The sequence below is a fragment of the Lontra canadensis genome, unplaced genomic scaffold, assembly GCF_010015895.1.
Source record: "Lontra canadensis isolate GAN:19392208 unplaced genomic scaffold, GSC_riverotter_1.0 scaffold24, whole genome shotgun sequence".
NCBI classification, from domain to species: domain Eukaryota; kingdom Metazoa; phylum Chordata; class Mammalia; order Carnivora; family Mustelidae; genus Lontra; species Lontra canadensis.
The window spans coordinates 17,757,311-17,780,677 of NW_022631018.1; the positions used below are offsets into that span (position 1 = coordinate 17,757,311).

Sequence of the window (23,367 nt, forward strand, 5' to 3'; positions counted from 1 at the left end):
TTTCTCCAGTAACTGCTGCCAGCTTTGTGCAAGAGAGCAGGGGTTGAGTAGCAAGGTAGAAACTCCAGAAGGTCAAAGTCTGTGAAATGCTCAGGAGCAAGTTTTTCTCTGCTCAGATCAGTTTAGCAGAGCAGCAAGCATTCCACAAGCAGAATCTGCTAACTTGGTACCCAGCATGACTTGAGTTTCTATGGGCGCCTCACCCTCCAGCTCACATCAGAAGTAAGTACAGGCAGTAGCGCCCTCATGTGGAGGTTCCCAGTGACACAGGGACAGGCCCAGGAAGAAGGAAGCAGGGGAGGAAGCTACAGCTAGAACAAACAGGCACGCGCCCTACCTCCTGGCACTATGAGATGAGAAGATCCAAAGGCAAGACAACCATCCTCGTGAATTTCAAAAACTATAGTTTGACCAAAGGAAACCAATGTGGAGTTAAAGAAAGAAGTACAAGGAATTGGGGGAGGGGAGTAGGCGGGGAGAAATAGCTTGTTATTTAGAAATGAGCTCTGAGTATCAGAAGGGCCCAGAGGAGGACACTCAGGTTCAGGCTGGACCTGGAGAAGACACAGGGTCCGAACTCAGATGAGGTGTGAACGGTAAGCATTACGGCCCACGGTGGTAACCACCGATGAGGGAGGGAATGAGAGGAATTCTGAGGGCAGGGGCTCTCCATCCCTCTGCGGGAACTACCCAGTTCTGCTCCGTGAGAGCTAGATGAGTGCTCACTAGCGATCCATTCTTATAATTAAATACCAACAAATCTCGTACGGAGGGGGCAGAATATCTAAATGCTTATCCTGGAACTTTCTTAATCACAAGGAAGTACTGCAGGAAACTCTATTCCTGATTCTTTTAGGACTTCCTTCCCTCAGAAGCCAGGCTTCACCCAGTAGAACTGACATTCTCGCAGAGGTGTTAGCTGAAGGTGAGCTTTGACAATTTGCTCCAGGAAAACACATAACCAAGAAGAGGAGGCTGCCTGTTGAGGCTCTATTTGCAGAAAGGGGAGCTAAAATAAAGGCTCAGCCTTAAAATGTGTCACCAGCCATGTGCAGCAGAGGAAGCAACCTGGAAGTGAGAGAAAGATCTGTAATAAGTTCTGCTTGCGTAGAGAAAAGAGTGCCTACAGAGTGCTCAGAAGGGAAAATGATTCTATAATTAGTCAAGTGTGTCGCCATTACAGCTAAAGCTATTATCATTGCCAGTTAAAAACAAGGCCTGTCTTCATATGCAGTGTCTTGATCTACGGAGCTCAAATATAACTAAACAAAATAGACTTTGAAAAGCCACTTCTAAAAAAACAAGTGCTTAAACGGATGTAACAGTCGGCACGTAGGAACCAACAAATTTCTCAATATATTCATGTGCAGTCCCAATGGGATAAATAAGATAGTTTATTACTTTACTCATGTTTCTCTGACCAATTCCTTATTTTCTGAAGTTACTGACGAAGGACAGGCTCCTGTTAGAACTTGTGCCTTTGCTTCTGAACAGACTTGTGAAATGCTAACGCGCTTGTACTCACAGCCTATAATGATTATTCTAAAATAGACTCCCAGACCTGCAAAATAGGCACGAGGGTTAAGAGCAGGCATTTAAAGTTCAACAGACTTAGATGGGAACCATTTCTCTGCTAATTACTATGTCCAGTCTCCCTCTCTCTAAAGTGGATATGATAATAGCTCCCAGGGGTGTTACAAGGATCAAATGACAAGTGGAAAACCCTTTGCAAAGTAAGGTCACACAAAAATGGTCACTATTGTTATTAAAAAGGCCATTAGAGGTCACTGAACTGTGCTTCATTTCACCAGGGAGGGCACACAATTAGTAATACTTTAAAAACAAAAGCAATTCTCATCACCCAGCTCAGTACACTTTAGCAGGATTTTAGTCTCAAACTATTAAATGTCAGTGTGACCTTAATTAAAGCCACGATTGGACAAGGTTCTAAACAGGATATGCCTTAATTGTATAGTGCTTAATCTTATCCCATGGAAACCTTCCCCATGCTTACAGATACTGCTTCTCATAGCTAAGGAAAATGAAGTCTTATTTAATCAGTAGTCACTTTCCTATTCAGTCCACAGAAAAGACAAACTGGTTTCCATCCGTTCTAGGTGTTGATAGGTGTTGGCTCTATCTGATGGATGGTTGACCTCAAATTCGCATTTGCAGCCTATCCTATCTGTACACTTCCATTGTCATTATATCTTGATATAAGCTCCTTTATGAAGTTCCAAAGTTCTGTACAAATCCTTGAAAGTGAAAGAATATCTCAATAAGAGTTAATCTTTAGCTAAAGGAGAAAATCATTCAGCAAATTCAACTTAATGAAAAATCTGTTCTATCTAAAGAAGAAGGTATGTTGTTGGAACCTAAAACTCAATTTAAGGGAGTTATCAAGACCTTTAACTGAGTAAGTGCTGTGTCAGTAGAGTTAAAAAAACAAACAAAAAAAAAACAAAAATAAAAACCTTTAACTTTACCAATATCAGCATTTAAAATATTGTACATTTTCTCCCTAATGTTATTGTAACCTTAACTATATGCATATTTGCTTTCATTACTTGAAGAAAACCACAAATAGTATTTTCTTCAGCAATTAAAAAAAAGAAACTTCTACTTCTCTCCAGTTTTACAAATTTACTAAATGAACAAATCTTTAAATTTTAAAAATCAAAACTATTAAAATTAATTTTCTAGTAAATAGATTTTTCAGTGCTGACATTTTAAAATGTCTTCTGGCCACTCCGTATGCTTGGAAGGAAATTAACGCTATTCTGAGAATTCCAATCCCCTCGCCATAATTTGACATGACCGGCAGAGGGCAGACCTGAACACTTCATACTTGCATCCTGAGCATGAATGAGAAAAAATTTCCAAAAGGAGGCTGAGGAGTTCTATTTTTGACTGAAATTTAACACCTCAGTTGCTATATTTGCTGAACTTACAGACATGCCAAGAAGAAATGTCAACCTAATAAAATTCTCTTTGATACAAATGGGGAAATAAAAATCAACACTGCAATAGAATAAACTGTAGCAGAAGTGCTTGGAATTAACAGAATAAACACATGGAATCATAACATTAACAGTACTTGTTCATCATGTGCATATGCATGTGGTGCAACTAAACATCTTACAAATCAAATCAATTAAATAGCTTACAGATCAAATCAGAAATGCTTGGTATAGGGGCGCCAGGGTGGCTCAGTGGATTAAGCCTCTGCCTTTGGCTCAGGTCTATGATCTCAAGGTCCTGGGATCAAGCCCCGCATCGGGCTCTCTGCTCAGCAGGGAGCCTGCTTCCCCCGCTCTCTCTGCCTGCCTCTCTGCCTACTTGTGATCTCTGTTTGTCAAATAAATAAATAAATAAAATCTAAAAAAAAAAAAAAAAAAAGAAATAGTTGGTATATGTGCTAAGGGTAGAGATGAAACTATATATAAAATTTAATCTATAAATATAATTCATATCTGTATAATTCCATAATAGTTCCTTCATCTAGAATATACACTCTATAGACAAAATTACTGAAGAGGTTTTGTATTGTTTTAAAGTTTATTTATTTGAGAGAGAGAAAAAGAGGGCACAAGGAGGGGGAGCAGCAGGCAGAGGGAGAGGGAGAAACAGGATCCCCACTGAGCAAGGAGCCCGACGTGGGGCTCAATCCAAGAACCCTGAGATCATGAGCTGAGCTGAAGGAAGACACTTAACTGACTGAGCCATCTAGGCGCCAGCATTGAAGAGGTTTTAAAATTTTTCTCTAGGATTTGAAAGGTTTTTTTTGAAACTCTGATAAACTTATAAGGAATTATTTTATTCTTAATGTTCTGTAACTTCAATGTTCTACAACCTCTGATACTTCAAAAGTAAAAACCAAAAGAACACACTTACAAATCTATAAAGGTAGAATCAAAAGCAAGAAAAATCCCAGGGTTAGGCCTGGGGCCACAGTAAATATAGAATAAGATTCAGTTTAATATATTTTCTGTTAAAGGCAAGAATTTATTCACAGTTACATTTCCACGTCTGAATATCTGCACTTTACGTCTCAAGGTTTTTTTGTTTGTTTTGCTTCTTGGTTTGTTGTTGTTGTTTTTAATAAGAGGAATGAAAGTTAAACAGAGGAAGTTCCTGTAAGAAATTAAAGCCTTAGTTCTGTGGAAGATTCTGAAAACCGCCTAGAAACCAACTTGGTCTCTCTCTCTCACCAAAGCAGCTTCTCAGTTACAGAAGGGGAAGCAAAGCCTTAATGAGCAGTGGGGGAAAATGTCCCTTCAGGAAGCTTAGTTCTAGCGCAGCAGCTCTCACCAGCGGAGCTAAAACTCTGGAGAATTCAAGGTAGACCCTCCTTGGCATTTACAAAAGACCAAGAGCAGCTTCCACGTCTTAAGCTACAACTAATATTGAAAGAACTCATTTTCTAGAGCAAAGCTCTCCCAAAACTGGCTCATCAAAATTCCTGATATCCAGAGTCCATCCTCATACCTAGTCCACTGGACTTTCCCGAAGTGCAACCCCAAAGTTAGCATTTTAGGAAGCTCCCTGGAAAACACAGACGTGTGGGAGAGAGAAGTCAATGAAACTGCAGACCTAACCCGGGCATAGGTAAGGGAGGGCCTTGGAGGCTGTGAATGAGGGCCCTGGCACTATCGTCAGGGTAAAGCTTCTCTAGCAAACAGACCATGATCACCCTTTTGGGGAGGAGGAACTGGAGGGGACAAGAATGGAAGAAGGCAGACGAATAAGGAGACAACTTTTGTGGTCCACACACAAGACAAAGGGGGCCTGCACTAGAGTGATGGCAACGGAAAATAAAACAAGACCAAAGTTTCCAAATATACTTTGAATCATCAGGATTTCATGACAGATTGGCTCTGGAAGATGAAAAAAAGGCACAGACATGGAGTCCGCTTTCCTGGGTCTGAATTCCTTCTCTCCCACTTACTAAACACTATGGCTGGGCAAATTACCCTCAGCCTCAGTTTCCACATCAGAAAGTAGAAATCGGATTAAATAAATCAATAATTTATTTTAAACTAATCAACTGAAGGGACCCACGTTCAACACTTAGCACAGTGGCTGGCCCTTAGAAAACACTAAATGTTGGCTGCTTTCCATCATTTTTGTTGTTAATGACGTTCCTATAAAAAGATCATCCAGGAGGCCTACTCTGAACAAGGCAATGTGAAAACAAAGGTATATTTTTTTAAGGAAGGAAAAAAACTTCCTCCCTGACAATGAGTATGGGAACCCAAGACAACTTTCACTGTTCTGTAACTACTGCTGAGGATTTATTTTCCAAAAACAGGAAGAGAAATGCTTAAGAATGGCAACAGCATCCTTCAGTGATGATGATCCTCAAGGCCAGAGACCTTGTACTGAACACCGAGGCATAAAAAAGAAACAGGTTACAAGTTCTAACTCTTCTCCATTCCCACCATCTGGCCTCGAGAAACGAGACAGACATATGTGGATTTACTAATCGGCATTCCCCGCAGGATGTAACCCCTCCCTCCCCCATGTTCCTGCTTACTTGGAGGAAAAGATCACCCACCACTAGGTCTTCACTGCCTATGTCCAAAATGAATCTGGAATTCCCACTTTGTCAGATGCCATTTTAAAGGATGAACCCTACAGCAGTTGCTAATAGAAACGGCACAATACTGACATCAAAAATGGTGTCTGCTAGTTCAGGGGCAAGCTCTTATACATCTAGTCAATATAACCTAAATAAAGAGTAAATTTTTTTCAGGGCATCTGGGTGACCCAGCCGGTTAAGCGTCTGCCTTCAGCTCAGGTTGTGATCTTAAGGTCCTGGGATCGAGCCCCACATTGGGCTCCCTGCTCAGCTGGGAGCCTGCTTCTCCCTCTCCCTCTGCCTGCCATTCCCCCTGCCTGTGCTCTGTCAAAAAAAAAAAAAAAAAATCTTAAAAATAGAGAGAGAGAAAATTTTTTCTTACTGGATAGCAAACCAGACATTATATTCCTCGGTATATACTTTTTTTTAAATTACTTTGAAAAACAGCCTACTTAGACCATTGTCTTTCAAGTTCACAAATCATACTTAGGAAGGAGAGTAAGTATAAGCACCAAAAGATGGCACCTCGAAGACTTTTGATGGTTCTCGCATGATCTCATTCTCGGTCTACTGAGCAGCCCCTTTTCGCAGGGTACCTGGTCAAGAGTTACAGCATTCTATGGTAAATAACATTTCTCAGACCCTGCCTTGGGTTCTTCTGTCATCTGTTTTGAATCTGAAAATCACCTCACACTGTAGTAAATATTGGTTGCATTTTAACTATAATACTAAAAATAAATACTTTTCTCCACTGTGTCCAGCGACCCTGTCTCTGCTTACTCATATGTCCTCCTCTTTCCCATTTACTAATGGTCAATATAGGTCCAATATGCGGTCAATTCTTACAACATGAAGCCAATTTCCAGATTCAAAATAGTTCTATTAACACTAATCTCTAATCTCACTTATATTTTGGTTTTGCATGAGATGCTTTTTTTTTCCCCAAAGATTCCCTATTTTCATGCTTCTGATAGGGTCCATAGGATCTTCCACTGAGCCTACCTGTTTCCTTGAGATCTTAGCCTTAGAAGACAATGAGGACGACTTAGCACCCTCCTCGTACCTACAGGCTTCAAGGAGAGCTCTCTCCCAACTGTAAAGATGTCAGGAAGCTCTAACACGTTTCTGACCTGCACACAAGATTCCACCCCTCCTGTCTCTGATGAAAACGGCCCTCCTCCCAGGAAGCTGCTCCCAAATGTATGAGTGACATCAGGGTTTTCACACAGAGTATCATGGGAAAACTGTCATCTTCAAATTCTCATTGCAATGCATTTAAAGCATTCTCTGTCCTCATTTTTATGCAGATCATTCAGACTACTAATACTAAGCTCTCTTCTCAGGTTCTCTTCCATCTTCGATTCACAGTATTTTCTTGCAAAGATCCCCGACATCATTTTCAAAGATCTCTAAAAATGTCCAAGAATCTTCGTAACACATTCACCTAACCCAGAAGTACACAATTACTTTGTTAAAAGTAATTACCTGACTACATTTAATGAATGCACAAGGACGTTAACCACCAAGAACGTAGAGAAAGTTAGACTCTATTTCATGGAAGCTGTTCCTTATATAACAAAGCCAACATGGCATGGGGAAAAGCAAATTGACCTGAGTGTCAGAAGACTAAGATTCTGGCTCCGTCAAAACTATTTCGAGCACAGATAAGTCACTTCACCTTTGTGAGCTTGAGTGACCTCATTTGTCAGTTTAAGAGAAATGGCCTAAATTAAGTCATCATTAGATTCTTTCAATATTTTATTGTCCCATTGCAAGACAGAAAATCAATCAGATACACACACTGCACAGACACATGGCTTGAAACAGCTAAAAGGGGGAAATCCGTCCCATAGCCTGTTTGACAATGTGAACCAGGAAATATCACGAATCAATACCTTCTGCTGAGTGGGGGAGACTTTTTCCAGAGCATTTAGCCTGAAGCTGTTGTGTATCAGTTGTTCTACATAGAAAATCCTGTAAACATCATAAAAGAACAAAGCACAAGAAGATAAGGGATTCTCATTAAAACAACAGGCTCCAGACATCATTTTACAGAATATTCACCCAAAGGAGGAAGGCTTGTGTGTGGATCGGTGTAGTGGCTAGTTAGATAAAGCAAATGCTGCAAAAAAGCAACTGAAGGTTTTGTGCTGGGAACTGAACCTCAAGCAAGAGAGAGAATGAACATAATGCTTGGGGGCTTCAGTTTCTTCTATAAAATGGAAATAAAACCTATCTCATCAGGGACATTATAAAGAGTAAATGAATTAATATTTGTAAAGTGCTTAGTCAGCATAAGTTGTTTTCAAAGGTTCAAGTTTAAAAATAAGTAAAGGCACCTATAACAAAAATTGACAATGCCCTCCTGCAGACTGGAGGGTCAGTGGATGCAGCCATGATTAGCAAATAATTCATGTCCAAAAAACAGAAAAGAAAGAGTGAAGTAAATGCAAGCACAACACAAACAAGAATACTTCCATCTCCTAGCCGCACCCCACCATGGTTTTTACCCCACTTCCCACTAAGGAAGGACTCAGATTAAAATAGGATCACCTATATCTTCATGTTGCTATTGCATACATAATTCATTCTGGTTTTTTGCTTTGTAAATGCATACGGGACATGCTGTATATGAACTATCATTCTAAACTAATGCATTTGTTATCCTCAATTAAAGGATCCCTTCCAGAATTACTTCCAAAATAACATCTACCCTTCATCACAATATTGGGAGACACCATTTGCCTTGTGAAGGACCCAACCTACACCTTGATCTCACGTTCACCCTACCTCAAGCAACAGTCCACTCACCCGGCCACATCCTCAACCACTTAATCATCAAAAACCACTGTACTTGTGAAACTATACATGTAGACATCCTGCCTGAACTTACCCTCCAGACCTTGAGAATCTTGACTCCCCAGCTTCTATCACTGATCCCCTGATATGGTCTTCTAAGATCGTACCCCATTCTTTCCACCACTTCCATGTCCAAATCCTCAACTCCCCCCGTCGCTAACCTTTGGATGCATCCAAAGGTACAATGCCAACCTGAGATCAGTCCAGTGTTTTGCCTTTGCCATACCCATCATCTTCTACCCCAACTGGCCCTACACAGGCATAACTTTATTCAGTTCTCGTCCCGTTTCTGTGATTTCCAAATGAAATTTTTCCATACCATTTTTTAAACATCTGGCCTCACACATCCCTCTTTGCCCAATATGGAGGACTATGCCTCCTAATTGACAGAAAACACTCAGGCAAGAGATACGTTCTCAACTTCCTATCATCGACCTACAAAGCAGCCCACCTGCCTCCATACCCTTCCTGCTGCTTCTGTGCCCTTCTTTCTGCATCTGCTTTCACATGCAGGAGCTCCCATTCCTGGCCCAGGCCAATCCCCCCACTCCCGTCATACAACCCATCCCTCTGGCCTTCTCGCAACCACAGGCTATCTCCATTCTTTCTTCCCCTGATCTTCAATGTTTCCCTCTTTATTGGATCCTCCCATCAGAACCTACACATGCTCTAAACCCTCCTATGCCTTAAAAAACAAACAAACAAACAAACAAAAAAAAAGGCAGCCTTCCTTCCCAACTGATAACCCACCTTATTTTTCTTTATCCTGCAGCTAACCACACTAATTAATCCATTAATCCTGCCTCCTGGCATCTCACTCGCCCTTACCCTTCCATTAAACCCCAGCCTCCTGAAATCTGAGCAGTGTCCATAACACCCACTCAAATTCCTCTCTACAAGGTTATTAACAATAACTTTTGGTAAATTCAGTAACTACTTTTCAGTGTTAATCTTACTTGACCTCTTGGCAAAATTTTATACCACTCAATATTCCAAAATCTTTTTTTCCTGTCCTACCTCTATGAATGCTCCTTGGATGTCTCACTGCAGTATCTTTTCTTACCCTGCTCATTGCCTAAATGTTCATCTACACATCAGGTCCCTCTCCCATCTCACTCTACAGGCACTTTTCAATGAATAATGGCTTTGGGTGTCATCTACACATTCAAGATTCCTCGATCTCTCTCCCCCTAGGCTCACTCTCCTGACCGTTAGGTACAAATGACTGAGTATTTTTGCACATGTTTTGGTAGATATCCTGAAATTCAGTAAGACCTAAATTGTACACCCAATGTGCTCCTCCTGTTTTACACTTAGGAGATAGCACCACACTCCACCCTATCGTTCAAGCCAGAAACCTGGGCACATCCTCCTTGCTTCTGCCTCTTCCTCATCTTCATACAATCAAGCAAATTCCCAAGGCTTATCATCTCAACCTTCTAAAATAAAGCATTTGCACCCTTGCTTCTCAAAGTGTGGGCCCCAGACCAGTACTATCAGCATCACCTGGGAACTTGTTAGAAATGCAGATTCTCCAACCCCATCCTCAGACTCATGGACTCAGAAACCAGACTCATGGAATCATAAATCAGCAATTTATGTTTTAACAAATCCTCCAGGTGATTCCAATGTTTGAGAACTAAGAAGCATCAGAATTGACCTTTGTTGGGGTGCCTGGGTGACTCAGTCAAGTAAGCATCAGACTTCAGCTCAGGTCATAATGTTGGGGTCCTGGGATCAGCCCCGTGTCAGGCTTCCCATTCGGCAGAGTCTGCTTGTCTCTCTCCTTCTACTCCTCCCCCCTCATGCATAAGCACACTCGCTCTCTTTCTCTCACAGATAAATGAAGAAAATTTTCAAAAGAAAAAAGAATTGTCCTTTGTTCGTCCCCACTACTACTTACATAGTTGAAAGCAATCATCTCCCCTCTCCTGGATTACTGCAACATCTCCTCTTCCAGCCTCCAAACCATACACATCCAACACCTCTCAGTCCATATTCCACAAACACCCAGAATACTCTAAAACATGGATCTGATCACATCACATTCCTCCACCTAAAACCCTCAGTGCTCTCAGGACTGAGTTCCAGTTCCTAAGCATTCTTTCAGAAGCCTTCATAAATGGCTCTGGAAACCATCCAGCATCTAATGTGGTCTCCTCTGTCCCTGTCTCCTCATGCTGTGACTCTATGCTCCAGTCATACTGACCACTCAAACCTCAAAACTCCTCTACCAACACCCCTCCTATTAAACAGTGTGCTGCCATGTCTTTTCATCCTTTTAACAGTACGCAAACAAACACAGGAAACTAACTGCACTTTTCATGGAAAAATTCAATAAATATTGCATAACGGGCCAGTGACCGCATATGGTTAGAGACAAGAAAAATCAAACCCACAGATCAGATTCACCTTTTAAATCTTATCTGAGCACAGACCAGGGGTCAGCAAATCACAGTCCACAAGCCAAATATGGCCAGGTGCCCATTTTCGAAAATAGTTTTATTAGGAAACACAGCCATGCTTATTCATTACACATCGTCTATGGCTGCTTTCACACAATAATAGAAGATCTGAGCAATTGTGACAAAGACTGTAAATATTTATTAAAGCCTAAAATATCTTCTATCTGGCCAACTTTGGAAAACTCTGCCAACCCTGATCTAGACAATAAAGATAATAAAAATAGAATAAATCTTCTTTCAGGTATCCAAAGAGAAAAAAATAACCCTCTAAATTTCTGGTTGGGTGATGCTTTCTCAGTACAAGGTATCCTCACTTTGCCTTGGATTTCATAATTCTATACTTCCCCTGGCTCTTGAGATAAGAAAGGCCACAGGAAATGCAAGTCACATCAACAGAACTTATTAATATTCAGTACATATCCAGGAGAAGGAGAAGAAAAGAAAATCATGACAGAAAAGTTGGGCCAAGTCACCCATTTTAATAAAAGTCCATCATATAAATTCAAAATGAACTCTGAGTCACTCAGCACTGTTTGCCAAGTGGGTGACAAAAAGAACCAGTTGTGAAAGCCAAAAAAGATACCTCTAACAGCTTAATACCCTTAAATGAAAAAAGAAATCATCAAGAAGAAAGTATGTCACTGCCTTAAAAAGTATGACTGCCAATAATTTATTTTTAGAAATTGACTTTTCTAAACTTCAATTAACTTTATGGTTGGGGATTACTCTAAAATCCACAGAAGTTCTGGTAACACTTTCCCTAAGCTCAGAAAATTTTGTGGTGAGGGAAACAATGAGTTACCCTTACCACTTTTCTAACAACATTCTTGAATTCAACCTAATTTGTGGGGGGACTCACCTGTTCTTTCTTTTTTGGTTTGTTTTTTAAGTAATCTCTACACCCAGTGTGGGGCTGGAACTCACAACTCTGAGATTAAGAGTCCCACGCTCTACTGACTGAGCCAGCCAGGCACCCCAATCTCTGTTGTTGAAGCCACCAAATCTGTGGTTTTTATTTTTATTTAAGTAAACTTTACCCCCAATGTGGGTCTTGAACTAAAGACTCCTTTTTTTTTTTTTTAAGATTTTATTTATTTATTTGACAGAGAGAGACCACAAGTAGACAGAGAGGCAGGCAGAGAGAGAGAGAGAAACAGGCTCCCTGCTGAGCAGAGAGCCCAATGCGGGACTCGATCCCAGGACCCTGAGATCATGACCTGAGCCGAAGGCAGAGGCTTAACCCACTGAGCCACCCAGGCGCCCCTAAAGACTCCTTTTTATAAATAACCCTGTTTTACCTTTTTAAACAAAATAAGCAAAAGCAGCATGTGTTAGAAATTTACTAAATCCCATATCAGATCAAAAAATTCAAATAATCTCTAAATATATATGCTTAAACTCAAATGTATAAAACTTGGACACTGATTAGTACAGGATCCAGTCATAAAACCATAAAACCACTGAACAATAACGAGGGACAAATCACTAAATTGTCAGGACTGGGACGCCTGGGTGGCTCAGTCAGTTAAGTGTTTGCCCCAGCTCAGGTCATGATCCCAAGGTCCTGGGAATGAGTCCCGCATCCGGCTCCTTGCTCGGTGGGGAGCCTGCTTCTCCCTCTGCCCCTACCCAAGCTCGTCTCTCTCTCACTCTGACAAATAAATAAATAAAATCTTCAAAACAAATTTTAAAAATAAAAATAAATTGTCAGGATAAAAAGAATGTGACAGAACACTTTTTAAAATAATGGAGTCCAGAGAAATAACAAAGTTTAAAATACATATTAAAAGCCTTCTACTTCACACTGAACTACATGGACTACAAACGTGGCAGACATAATTTAACCCCACACAAAGTCAATCCTGTGATAAACAACGGTTAGCACTGCAAAGCTATTTTTTAAAAACCATACAAATGTGCAGCCTGCAAAGAAAGAAATCAAGTAGGAACTTCCTTTTATTTATTTATTTATTTGACTTGGCAGAGAGAGATCAAAAGTAGGCAGAGAGGCAGGCAGAGAGGGGGAAGCAGGCTCCCCGCTGAGCAGAAAGCCGGATGCGGGGCCCATCCCAGGACCCCAGAATCATGACCTGAGCGGAAAGCAGAGGCTTTAGCCCACTGAGGCACCCAGGCGCCCCGGAACTTCTCGATAATACCCGCTTATTACATTTTTTATGAAATAAATCTATTTTAAAACTAAAAAGTAAAATTAAATGAAAATACGCCTTTTGGAGACAATGAAGAATAGTAAGTAGATTTTTTTCCTGTTTACATTTATTGACGATTCCCTCCAATTATTTTATTGGATTATCCAGCCAAGAAAATCAAACTCATTCCATGCGGTAGAGTTCTTTGAAAGAGAGGAGCAATGTTGTGTAGCAAACCAATCTCTTATCTTGTCAGCTCCTTTGCTTTAGGAATGCTGAGTGACACAGAGGTCCTTATTCTTCCGGGGGGTGTTACAGAAAGCCATTCATTCATGCCGCATGATCTGTAAAGTATGCCAGACGTTCGCACACACAAACACTGAGAGCTAAAGCAGCAAATATGTAAGTCATCCGCCAAGATCCAGTAGAATGCTCTCAGAACCAGACAGCGTGCAGTAACGAGGAAGCAGGCATGAACACAGCATCGAGTGGGCAAGAGGACTTCCCTGCACAGTTTGCAGTTCCCTCCCCCAGAGATTCTCCTACTCCCTCCATCTCCATTCCACTCCATCCAGAAAGATGCTGGGAAGGCAGGTTGGTGGTGGGGTGGGGGGGTAGTGGAAATGGTCATTACAGCAGCAAAATCATGAGTAGCAAATGGATTAAGAAAGAACGGCGGGGAGGCACCTGGGTGGCTCAGTCGTTAAGCGCTGCCTCCGGCTCAGGTCATGATCTCAGGGTCCTGGGATCGAGCCCCGAATCAGGCTGTCTGCTCAGCGGGGAGCCTGCTCCCCGCCCCCTCCCATCTGCCTCTCTGCCTACTTGTGACTTCTCTGTCAAATAAATAAATAAAATCTTTTAAAAAAAAGAATGGCAGGGCACCTGGGTGGCTCAGTGGGTTAAAGCCTCTGCCTTCAGCTCAGGCCACAATCCCAGGGTCCTGGGATCAAGCCCCTCGTTGGGTTCTTTGCTCAGCTGGAAGCCTGCTTCTTCCTCTCTCTCTGCCTGCCTCTCTGCTTGCTTGTGATCTCTGTCCGTCAAATAAATAAATAAAATCTTAAAAAAAAAAAAAAAAGAAAGAAAGAAAGAATGGCAATAGGCCCAGAAGCAGAGATCCAACAGAGTCCGTTCTCAAGCCAACTAATTTCTGAACAAATCCATATTCCATCCCATCCTCCATCTGCTCTCCCTCCAAGTGTTTACAAGATTATTAAATACGGGTAACTCTTGATCATTCAAGACAGCTCACTTAATGGATTCTCCAGTTCCTCTTCTCTGTCCCTAAGGTTTTCCTTACAACCCTCTTCTCCGTGAAATCAAGGCATATTCACTGAAGGGCTATACCAGGTTCTATGATTGGAACTTGAAAGATAATAATTTTAAAAAGTCATTGTTAATATTTACTAGGGACTTATTACGTGCTAGGAATTGTGCCAGGCTTTATCAATCTCATTTAATCTTCAAAATCACTCCAGAGGTAGGCGCTCTTATGGCACACGAAAGGTTTTCATCTGTGACCTTGTGTAACTGTTCCAACCTCTTAAGTGAAGTCGATGAGACTGTAATCCAGTCTAGGACTAGGGTCTGCTCTAAAGCACTGTGGGGAGATCTGATTTCTGTATTTACCACAGATCTGTGCTTCTACGGTAAACACAGGGACAAAGCATTGCACTGATCACAGGGACACCTTCACATAAAATTTAATCTGTACTAGGGCATTACAGGGTAAATAGCAAATTATATTACACATCTATTAAGAGAAAAAATTTAGGTTTAGATGGCTAAAGAAGGTATCTCAGAGGGAACTCTGAGTAACAGTCTATTAAGAAAAAAAAAAAAAAAGGAGAGCTAACATGGTCATAGTAGTTTGGGAGTAGAAGCAGTAGTACTCACAGAACTCCAGGGGTGAGAGAAAGTACAGACAGTTAGGAAACTGAGAGCACGTCAGCCTGGCAAAGGACAGAGTTTGGAAAAACAGAAAGGAAGTGCATTTTGAGCTGGAGAACTGTGAAAGGGTTGAAGGCAGGAGGCAGATCATGGAGGTCCAAGGAACTGGTACCTCATTCTGACAGACAAACCACTAAAGGCTTTAGGCAGGATGTACACTGCAGGGCTTCTCAGCTACTGGTATTTTGTACTAGAAAATCCTCCCCTGGGGATGGAAGATGGCAGCTGCAGCCCTCCCTCACATGGCAGCTAAAAATGTCCTCCGATACCGACATATATATCTAGAAGGGAGCACGGCCCCGTACCAAGAAGCCCTAGGAAAGCCTAAGGAGACTGGATTGGAGACCAGTAATGGGCAGACCCAAGAAGGTAATCAAACAGGTTGACATGGTAAGTCAAGCAATTAAGGACTGAACTAAAAGGAATTTTTCTGATTCCTCTTGTAAACATGGCCTCATCATCTCCATAGTGATCTAGAGAATATTCCATGCCCATCCCGTGCACAATCTCTGCACCTCTGAAGCCCATGTCAAGCTGGGGTGTCACCATTCATCCCCTCTTAATGCAGAAACTGAATGACCTCCACAGAGCCTTCTCCTCTTCAAGGACTGCACGGCACAGTCTGGTGTCCGAGTCTCCACACCTACTATCTACTCCTTCACAGTCCTGTGGGATGCTTAGTCCCAGCCAGCACTCTCAACGCCTCAATTCCAATGACTATGAGCATCGTGCTCCAGGGACTGGACTTTGGAATCAGTAGAACAGCTTCACCTCTGAATTCCTAAATCCCAGTATCTACTGGCAACAGCCTCCCATGAATCCATTCTCAGAACACCTATTCCTCATAGTCCTTAAGATCTGTAATCTCAGGGTATTATTACTCTCTATCTTAATTTACTACCTCTGCTTATCTTTTAGGCGACAGTGGTGATGTAAGTAACATCAGCTCCTTTGCCCTCTAGGAACTGCCAACCATCATGTCCCGAACAACCACACGTTCTAGATGTCCAAGAAAGAACTATCATCTTCCCTGAAGCCTATTTCCTCTTTAGTATTAGGCCTCTTTGTAATCATCATCCACCCAGAGATACAAATCAGAAGCCAAAGAAATCATCTACTCCTTCACTTCCCCACATCTAATCAAATGACAAGTCCCACCAATTCCAAATTTTAAAATAGTCCCCAGAGCTGTCTCCTCTCATCCACACTGCCTGTTTCAGTTTGGACATTTTTACTGATCACCCAGATACTATGTTTAAATTTCCTCCTTGTCCACTCTGCCACCAGAATGATTTTTTTTATAAATGCTAATCTCTTTATACCTTAACTACTAAAAAATTATTTACAAACATCCCCAAGGAGTGCTTGCTTCAGCAGCACAGATACTAAAAACACCTCCGAGGTGACATAAATATCTTTGTTTTCATGTCTGGCCTCCTCTCACCTATCATTCCCCCGATTCACACTCAGGAGAGAATTTTAAACTATAGTCCCCTCCATCTGCCCCCACAGCAAATTCCAAGTCTGCCCTCAAGTCTCCTCCCGGGGGTTATCTACTGAGTTACCACGGAGACGCAGTTAATTCTCTCCTTTGCTCCCCCGACTGAACATGCCTCCACTGAACTCCAATATGATCATGATCTGTGGGAACTGTGAACATACATTGAGCACTTACTGTATGCTCCATAATGTGCAAAATGCTTTGCTTGTATTCAAGCTGTCTCCTTACTCAGAAACTACTGCATCGCTGTTCGTTTTACATAAGAAAGAAACTAAGCCATTTACCTAAGTTTACAAAGTGGGAAATCCAGGACTCAAATCCAGGACAGTCTGACTATGGAGCCCTCTTCTAATACTGTAGTCTAACGCTTATCTTATTTCTTTAAAGTGGCTGTGAATCAGTTGAGAATAGAGGTTGTCCTTTAACTTGTGGGTCCCCAATGATTAGGGGCAGGACAAAAGAAAAGGGAGGAGCTGGAAAAAAAATTATAATTACATATCGAGAACGTGATCTAAATTAGAAGAGGAAGCTAGTAGGTGCCTTGGTCCATTGGGGCTACTATAACAAAATATCAGAGTTTGGGTGGCTTATAAACAACAGAATTTACTTCTCAGTTCTAGAGATTGGGAGTCTGAAGGCACCAACATGGTCTCCGTATCCTGTAAGAATCCTCTTCCTGGTTCATAGCTGGTGCCTTGGGGGTATAGCTCCATGATAGAGCATTTGACTGCACAGCTGGTGACTTCTGCCTCCTGACATGGTGGAAGGAGACACAGCTGTATGGGATCCCCATTTATTTTATTTTTTATTTATTTACTTAGAGATTTCTATTTATTTTTACTTATGTATTTATTTTTCTTTGAGAGTTTTATTTATTATTTATTTAGTTTACTTTTATTTATTTGAGTGTGAGGGAGATAGCACGAGCAAGGAGGAAGGCAGAGGGAGCACAGACTCCCCGCTGAGCAGGGAGCCCGACACGGGACTCAATCCCAGAACACTGGGACCATGACCTGAGCTAAAGGCAGACGCTTAACTGACAGAGCCACCCGGGTGCCCTCAAATAAATAAAAAGCTTACCAAAAAAAAAAAAAAAATTCCAAAGAAAAGGAATCTTAAGGGACTATATTATTGGACCTATTCTTGCAAAATGACCTCCAGCTACCGCACCAGGGCCCATGGTCAGTCACAGGCTAAGGACTGGCATATCTCATCCACAGGTAGCTGGGCGGTGGCCCGAAACTGCAAATTACAGCTGATTCTTGAACAACTCAGGTTTGAACGATGTGGGTCCACTTACACGTGAATTTTTTTTTTTTTAATAGAACAGTAAATGTATTTTCCTTCCTTGTGATTTTCTTAGTAACATTTTCTTTTCTCTACCTTACTTTATTATAAGAATACAGTATGTAATACACATAACAAAACATGTTAATCGACTCTTAAGTTATGGGTAAGGCTTCCAGTCAGCAGCAGGATATTAGTAGATAAATTTGGGAGAAGTCAAAAGTTACATATGGATTTTTGACTGTGTAGGGGTTGGCGTCCCTAACCCCCATGTTGTTCAAGAGTCAACTGTGTGTGTCATAATAGTGTATCATAATAGTGAAAGTTCTGCTATTTCTAAGGATTTACAGTAAACATTTTCAGGAGAGAGACTTTTTTCTCAGACTTGAGAAATAACTAGAAAAGACTCCAAAAAGATAAAGTCTTTCTTCATTAAAAAACAAAAACAGAAACAACCCATGACCTACAATTAAGCAATACAATCTACTAAGTAGTTGTATTATGCATGTGTTTTCTCTTGTTAGAAACGATCTAGCTTAGGGGCACCCAGGTGGCTCAATCAGTTAAGCATCTGCCTTCGGCTCAGGTCATGATCCCTGGGTCCTGGGATCGAGCCCCACGTTGGGCTTCCTGATGGCTGGAGTCTGCTTCTCTTGCTCTTTCTCTACCTCTGCCTCTCCCCACCACTTGTCCTCTCTCTCTCTCTCTCTCTCAAATAAATAAAATCTTTTAAAAAAGAAAGAATCGAAATGATCCAGCTTAGAAGTCTGAGATACAAAACAAAAAGAAACCAAAAAAAAAAAAAAAACAAAAGGCAAATGTGAGGACACTGTCAGGGAATAAGAACTCAGGTGATAGCTCCTGGGTCCCCAGATTAGTAATAGAAATAGGAAAAGGTAATGAACAATGCAATTAGGTCCCGAACGGAGCTCCATCTTTCTTTCTGTTATGAAGACAGGGCTATGCAAAGGGCTACCAGCCCTTCTGATGGCTGAAATGCCTTTGAGTATCGTGGCCCTAATTTTGATTGGCAAATAAAGTCAACAACATTCCACCAGCAAAAAGAAAAAGTTTATGTTTCTCAGCTTATATGCTCGGTATCAGTTTTCTAAATTAACAGAATTTTATTCCAATAAAGTTTATAACAAGCACTAGTTCTGTACATACAACATTTTCCTCCTACAATGGACCTGTCTTCTCCATCTCAATAAATGGCTCAACCATCCACCCAGTTACTTAAACCAAGAAGTTACAGTCGACTTCTTTTTCCATCGCCCCCATGTCTAACCCACCATAAGTCCCATCAGCTCTGCCTCCAGAATCCATCCCATACCTAAGGACTCTTCTCTAATTCTCACCACCACCCTTCCCCAAGCTACTGCCACCGTCCCTCACTCAACTACTGCATGTTCCTCGTGTCCCCTCTACTCCATTACCCAGAGACCAGGCTGAGGGATCCATGTAAAATGTGTTCTTCCGGGGCGCCTGGGTGGTTCAGTCGGTTAAGCATCTGCCTTTGGCTCAGGTCATGACCCCAGAGTCCTGGGATAGAGCCTCACATTGGGCTCCCTGCTCAGTGGGGAGGCTGCTTCTCCCTCTCCCTCTGCCTGCCTCTCTGCCTACTTGTGCACTCTATCTCTCTGTCAAATAAATAAATCTTTATAAATAAAATATGTTCTACCCCCACACAAAACCTTCCAAAAGCTACTAAAAAAAGATTCTGTTTTCCTTCATGGCTTTCAAGACCCTGCATGTTCCACCCCAAGACCTTTCTGCCCTCAACTCATGACATTTCGGCTGCACAGGCACTCAGGCCGTGCCGTGCTTTCGTCACGCCGACGCTCCCCCACCCCCAGCCCTTTGTGCTTGCCCGGTGAGCTTCCTGGAATGAGCTTCCCTCAACCTCCATCCTGGACGCGCCCCCTCCACTCCCACTGACCCTATCATGCTACTAGGGTTTGCTTCCTTTACAGCATTTATTAGGATCTGATGTAAACTCACGGCCGATGCTTCTATTTGTTGTTGTTCTAGTTTCAGTTTTTGTTGTTGGTGTTCAGTTTTTGGTTTTTGTGTGTCTCTCCCCACTGTGATAAGGATAGAATGTTCAGGAGAACAGAAATCTTATTTCTCAAAAAAAAAAAAAGAGGAAAGAAGTCCCATTTCTCTTCCTCACTAATCTGTCTCTGGAGCCTATAGAATGTATTTGCTCAGCATCCGGGAATGAACGAACATTATCAAAGTTCTTCGCCTTTTCGGGTTCTTGAAACTTTCACCACGTTAAAAAAATGAAGAGAAAAATGTCAAGTCCTTTCCTATTCTCTATAGCATTTCTAAAGCAAAATGTTAGGCCCTAAAAATGTACAGCATGGGACTGAAAAGGGTTGACTGAAGAAGGCTAATCCATAAACCGCATCAGTGAGACCCATAAATCAAAACTCTTTATGCTTTAATTACGTGTGTAAATGGAGAGGGGAGGGGGTGCCTGGTGGCTCAGAGGGTTGAGCCTCTGCCTTCGGTTCAGGTCGTGATCTCAGGGTCCTGGGATCAAGCCCTGCATCGGGCTCTCCGCTCAGTGGGGAGCCTGCTTCCCCTCTCTCTCTCTGCCTGCCTCTCTGCCTACTTGTGATCTCTGTCAAATAAATAAATAAAATCTTTAAAAAAAAAAAAAAAAAAGGAGAGAGGAGAAGGGGGAGGGAATGAGATGCTCTTAGCAAGGGAACAAAGTTGGGGGTGGGAAGAGTGCCAGTTATGAATTTATTCCCACATGGTGTTATGTCTCAAAGGCAACTGTCCTCAAGAGAATTGTTGTTTAGAAATGATCCCAACAACAATTTTCGGGAAACCAGCAGAGAGACTAATTATCAGAAACTTCTCTCCACACAGACAAGTTCACTTCTCCTCGATCCTCCACTAATACCTCAGTCTACAGAACTCCTTGTCTTGCTACCCACCTCTCTGCGTTTTGAAGAAAAGCCTAGTCCATGCAAGGAGCAAAAGCACAGTTCAGTGACTGACCTGCTGCCGAACTATATGGAAAGACATTTCTCACTAGAGCGCCTTTAATTTCATATCTGTTCTGTCTTTAGTTTGGCAGGGGGAGTAGAGACGTATCACAGAGCCAACGAAGAAAGTAAGGAGAAAATGCAATTCCATAAAGTTGGGGGAAGCAAATTCCCCATTATAAGGAAACTTCTTCCTACCATATTAAGGGATTTTCTCTGTTGTTTCCTTTTCCCTCTCCATGCCACACTCAAGAGTCCTCCAAATAGACAATGATGGGAGGAGTTACTGCTCTAATACAAGGATGCAGGGAAGGTGGGAGAGAAGGTTGGTGATTAAGAGGCACCTGGGTGGCTCAGTGGGTTAAGCCTCTGCCTTCGGCTCGGGTCATGATCCAAGGGTCCTGGGATTGAGCCCCGCATCGGGCTCTCTGCTCAGCGGGGAGGCTGCTTCCCCCCTCTCTCTGTCTGCCTCTGCCTACTTGTAATCTCTGCCTGTCAAATAAATAAATAAATAAATAAATAAATAAATAAATCTTTTTTTTTTTAAAGTTGCTTGGTGATTAAAAAAAGAAGGTATAGAATTACCCTATTCTTTTCAGTTTATTTCAATTTCACATTTTTTGAATGATAAGACTGTTCACTTCTAAACTTTAAGAGGGGAAAATGCAGTCAACTTGGGAATAGTTTCAATCAAAAGACAAGCTTTAGACACAGCCACGGTTTGCCTTTCTCTATAACATGTTGATTGTAATTCCAACTTGTAAATTGATATTTTCTAGAACACAGCTGTACAAGACAGCCTAACACAGTCCCCAGATTCTTTCTCTGTAATAACACACACCTCTCACCAAAAAAGGGGCGGGGGTTTAATTATCCAATTCTTCTTATAGAAGAAAAAGCTCTACCTAGCAGTAATTAGCTAGAAGGTCATTGAAAAAATAATTAATTAAATAAAAAGATCTCAAGAAGGACATTTCACAAGTCACGGCACACCCTGAGGAATCTTCTTCCACGTGGGAAGTATTAAGAAGGTCTCACAATATTTTACATGATTAATTTTCCTAATACTGAAGGCCGATCACGGAAAAACAGAGGTTATAATGTATGAAGAAGAGAAAGAAGAAATACAGGACATGTAGACATTTTATTGTTGACGATCACGTCCTGATCTCAGTCGGGGTCCATTTTCATTGTCTGTCTAAACTCGCCATCGTCTCACTCACTGGTCAACAGCACGTACACGAAGGTGCAGAAGGGAATACACGGTTGGAAGCAAAGAACAAGGGTAACCCACAGACGAGAACCCATTACTCTGCCTCAACAGCCCTGGGCTCCACACAAGTAAGCTAATTAGACCTTCATTTTCTTAAGAGAAAATCATAGAGGTGAATTCTCACATACCTGGATCTGAGGCACGTACTCCATAAAACTACCATGTCACACAAGCACCACGTACCTGAGAAAGGTTAGCAACACCCTGGCTTGAAAATGACAATCTGGCTGTCCTGATATTCATTAGGAATTACGAACAAGCCTTCTGGATTACTGTGGGGCGGTATTAATTCTCTTGGTGAATGGGAGCTGGGGAGAGCCGACAGAGCTCCTTCATTCCAACGGTTAGTACAGATGAGCTATGAACGCACTGAAACAGTGTTCTAGGCGTCCATGGAAACCTTGCGGCCCCCTGGGAAAAAAGCTCTGGCCCTATGGTATTGCTTCCGAAGTAGCGTCCTCAACCAGCTAAGCCAGTAGTCCTTTAGGACCACCTTAAAATCATCACCGATTAGAACAGTCTGGAAAACTGTCCAAAGTGGCCATCTGTTAAGAAAAGCAGGTTTAGCCAATATACCTAAGATTACTGTAGTCAAGAAGGAAAGCATGGAGACAGACAGTGGCTGAGGGGAGGATGGCTTGCATCACATGCTGGTTTTTAAGTTACAGGGTGACTGGGCAGACACACATCACATTTTGGCTGCCATCTGCCTCAGGGTTCCTACTTACATCAAACGGAGCTGAACTGGACTGGGCGTTCCGATCACTCGGTTCCCGGAAGCAGTCACTGAAGGGAAGTAGGAGACCCATGGCAATGATCCGGGAGCAAAACTTCTCGGCTTCCTCTGGAGGCCCGTTCTCCTGCCGGCTGAAGAGCTTCTCCAGCAGAGTCCGCCCTGCAGAGGAAACAGTCATTAGGAAGGAGCACTGGCAAGTCACCTGGCTCGGAACCCTCCCCGGGGAGGGAGGCCTGGAAAACACAGCCCCGGAGCATCACCGTTGCCAAGGCTACTGAGGGGCACAGACAGCAGCTTCTCAGTCACAGAGAAGACTCTGCAGTCGGAGGCCAGGGTTTCCCCACGGGAAAAGGCAGCTCGAGTTTCCTGTCCCATCCCCCAAAACATCCCCTGCCCCCAAAGAGGATGATCATGGGATGGGCTGTACATTTTCGCCCTGAAGAAGGACCCAGCCTTTTGGATCTCACTGGTAAGCCTCCTTCCTCTCTGTTTACACTGCTGATGGTTCTCTGAGGGGCAGTTAGCAACCACCACGTGGGCTAAGAAATGTCAGTGACTGATATTCACAG

The 23,367-nt window shown here is 42.3% G+C and overlaps 1 protein-coding gene across 2 annotated transcripts in view; it reads right to left on the bottom strand.

The window, feature by feature from the left end:
* The window catches only part of FMN2 (formin 2), a 358,907-nt gene that overhangs the window by 299,306 nt on the left and 36,234 nt on the right, over positions 1–23,367 (bottom strand). For both annotated transcript variants that reach the window (XM_032862943.1, XM_032862944.1), the window contains exon 2: positions 22,791–22,957. In XM_032862943.1, the coding sequence (XP_032718834.1) occupies positions 22,791–22,957 (167 nt within the window). The remainder of the gene's footprint in view (positions 1–22,790; positions 22,958–23,367) is intronic.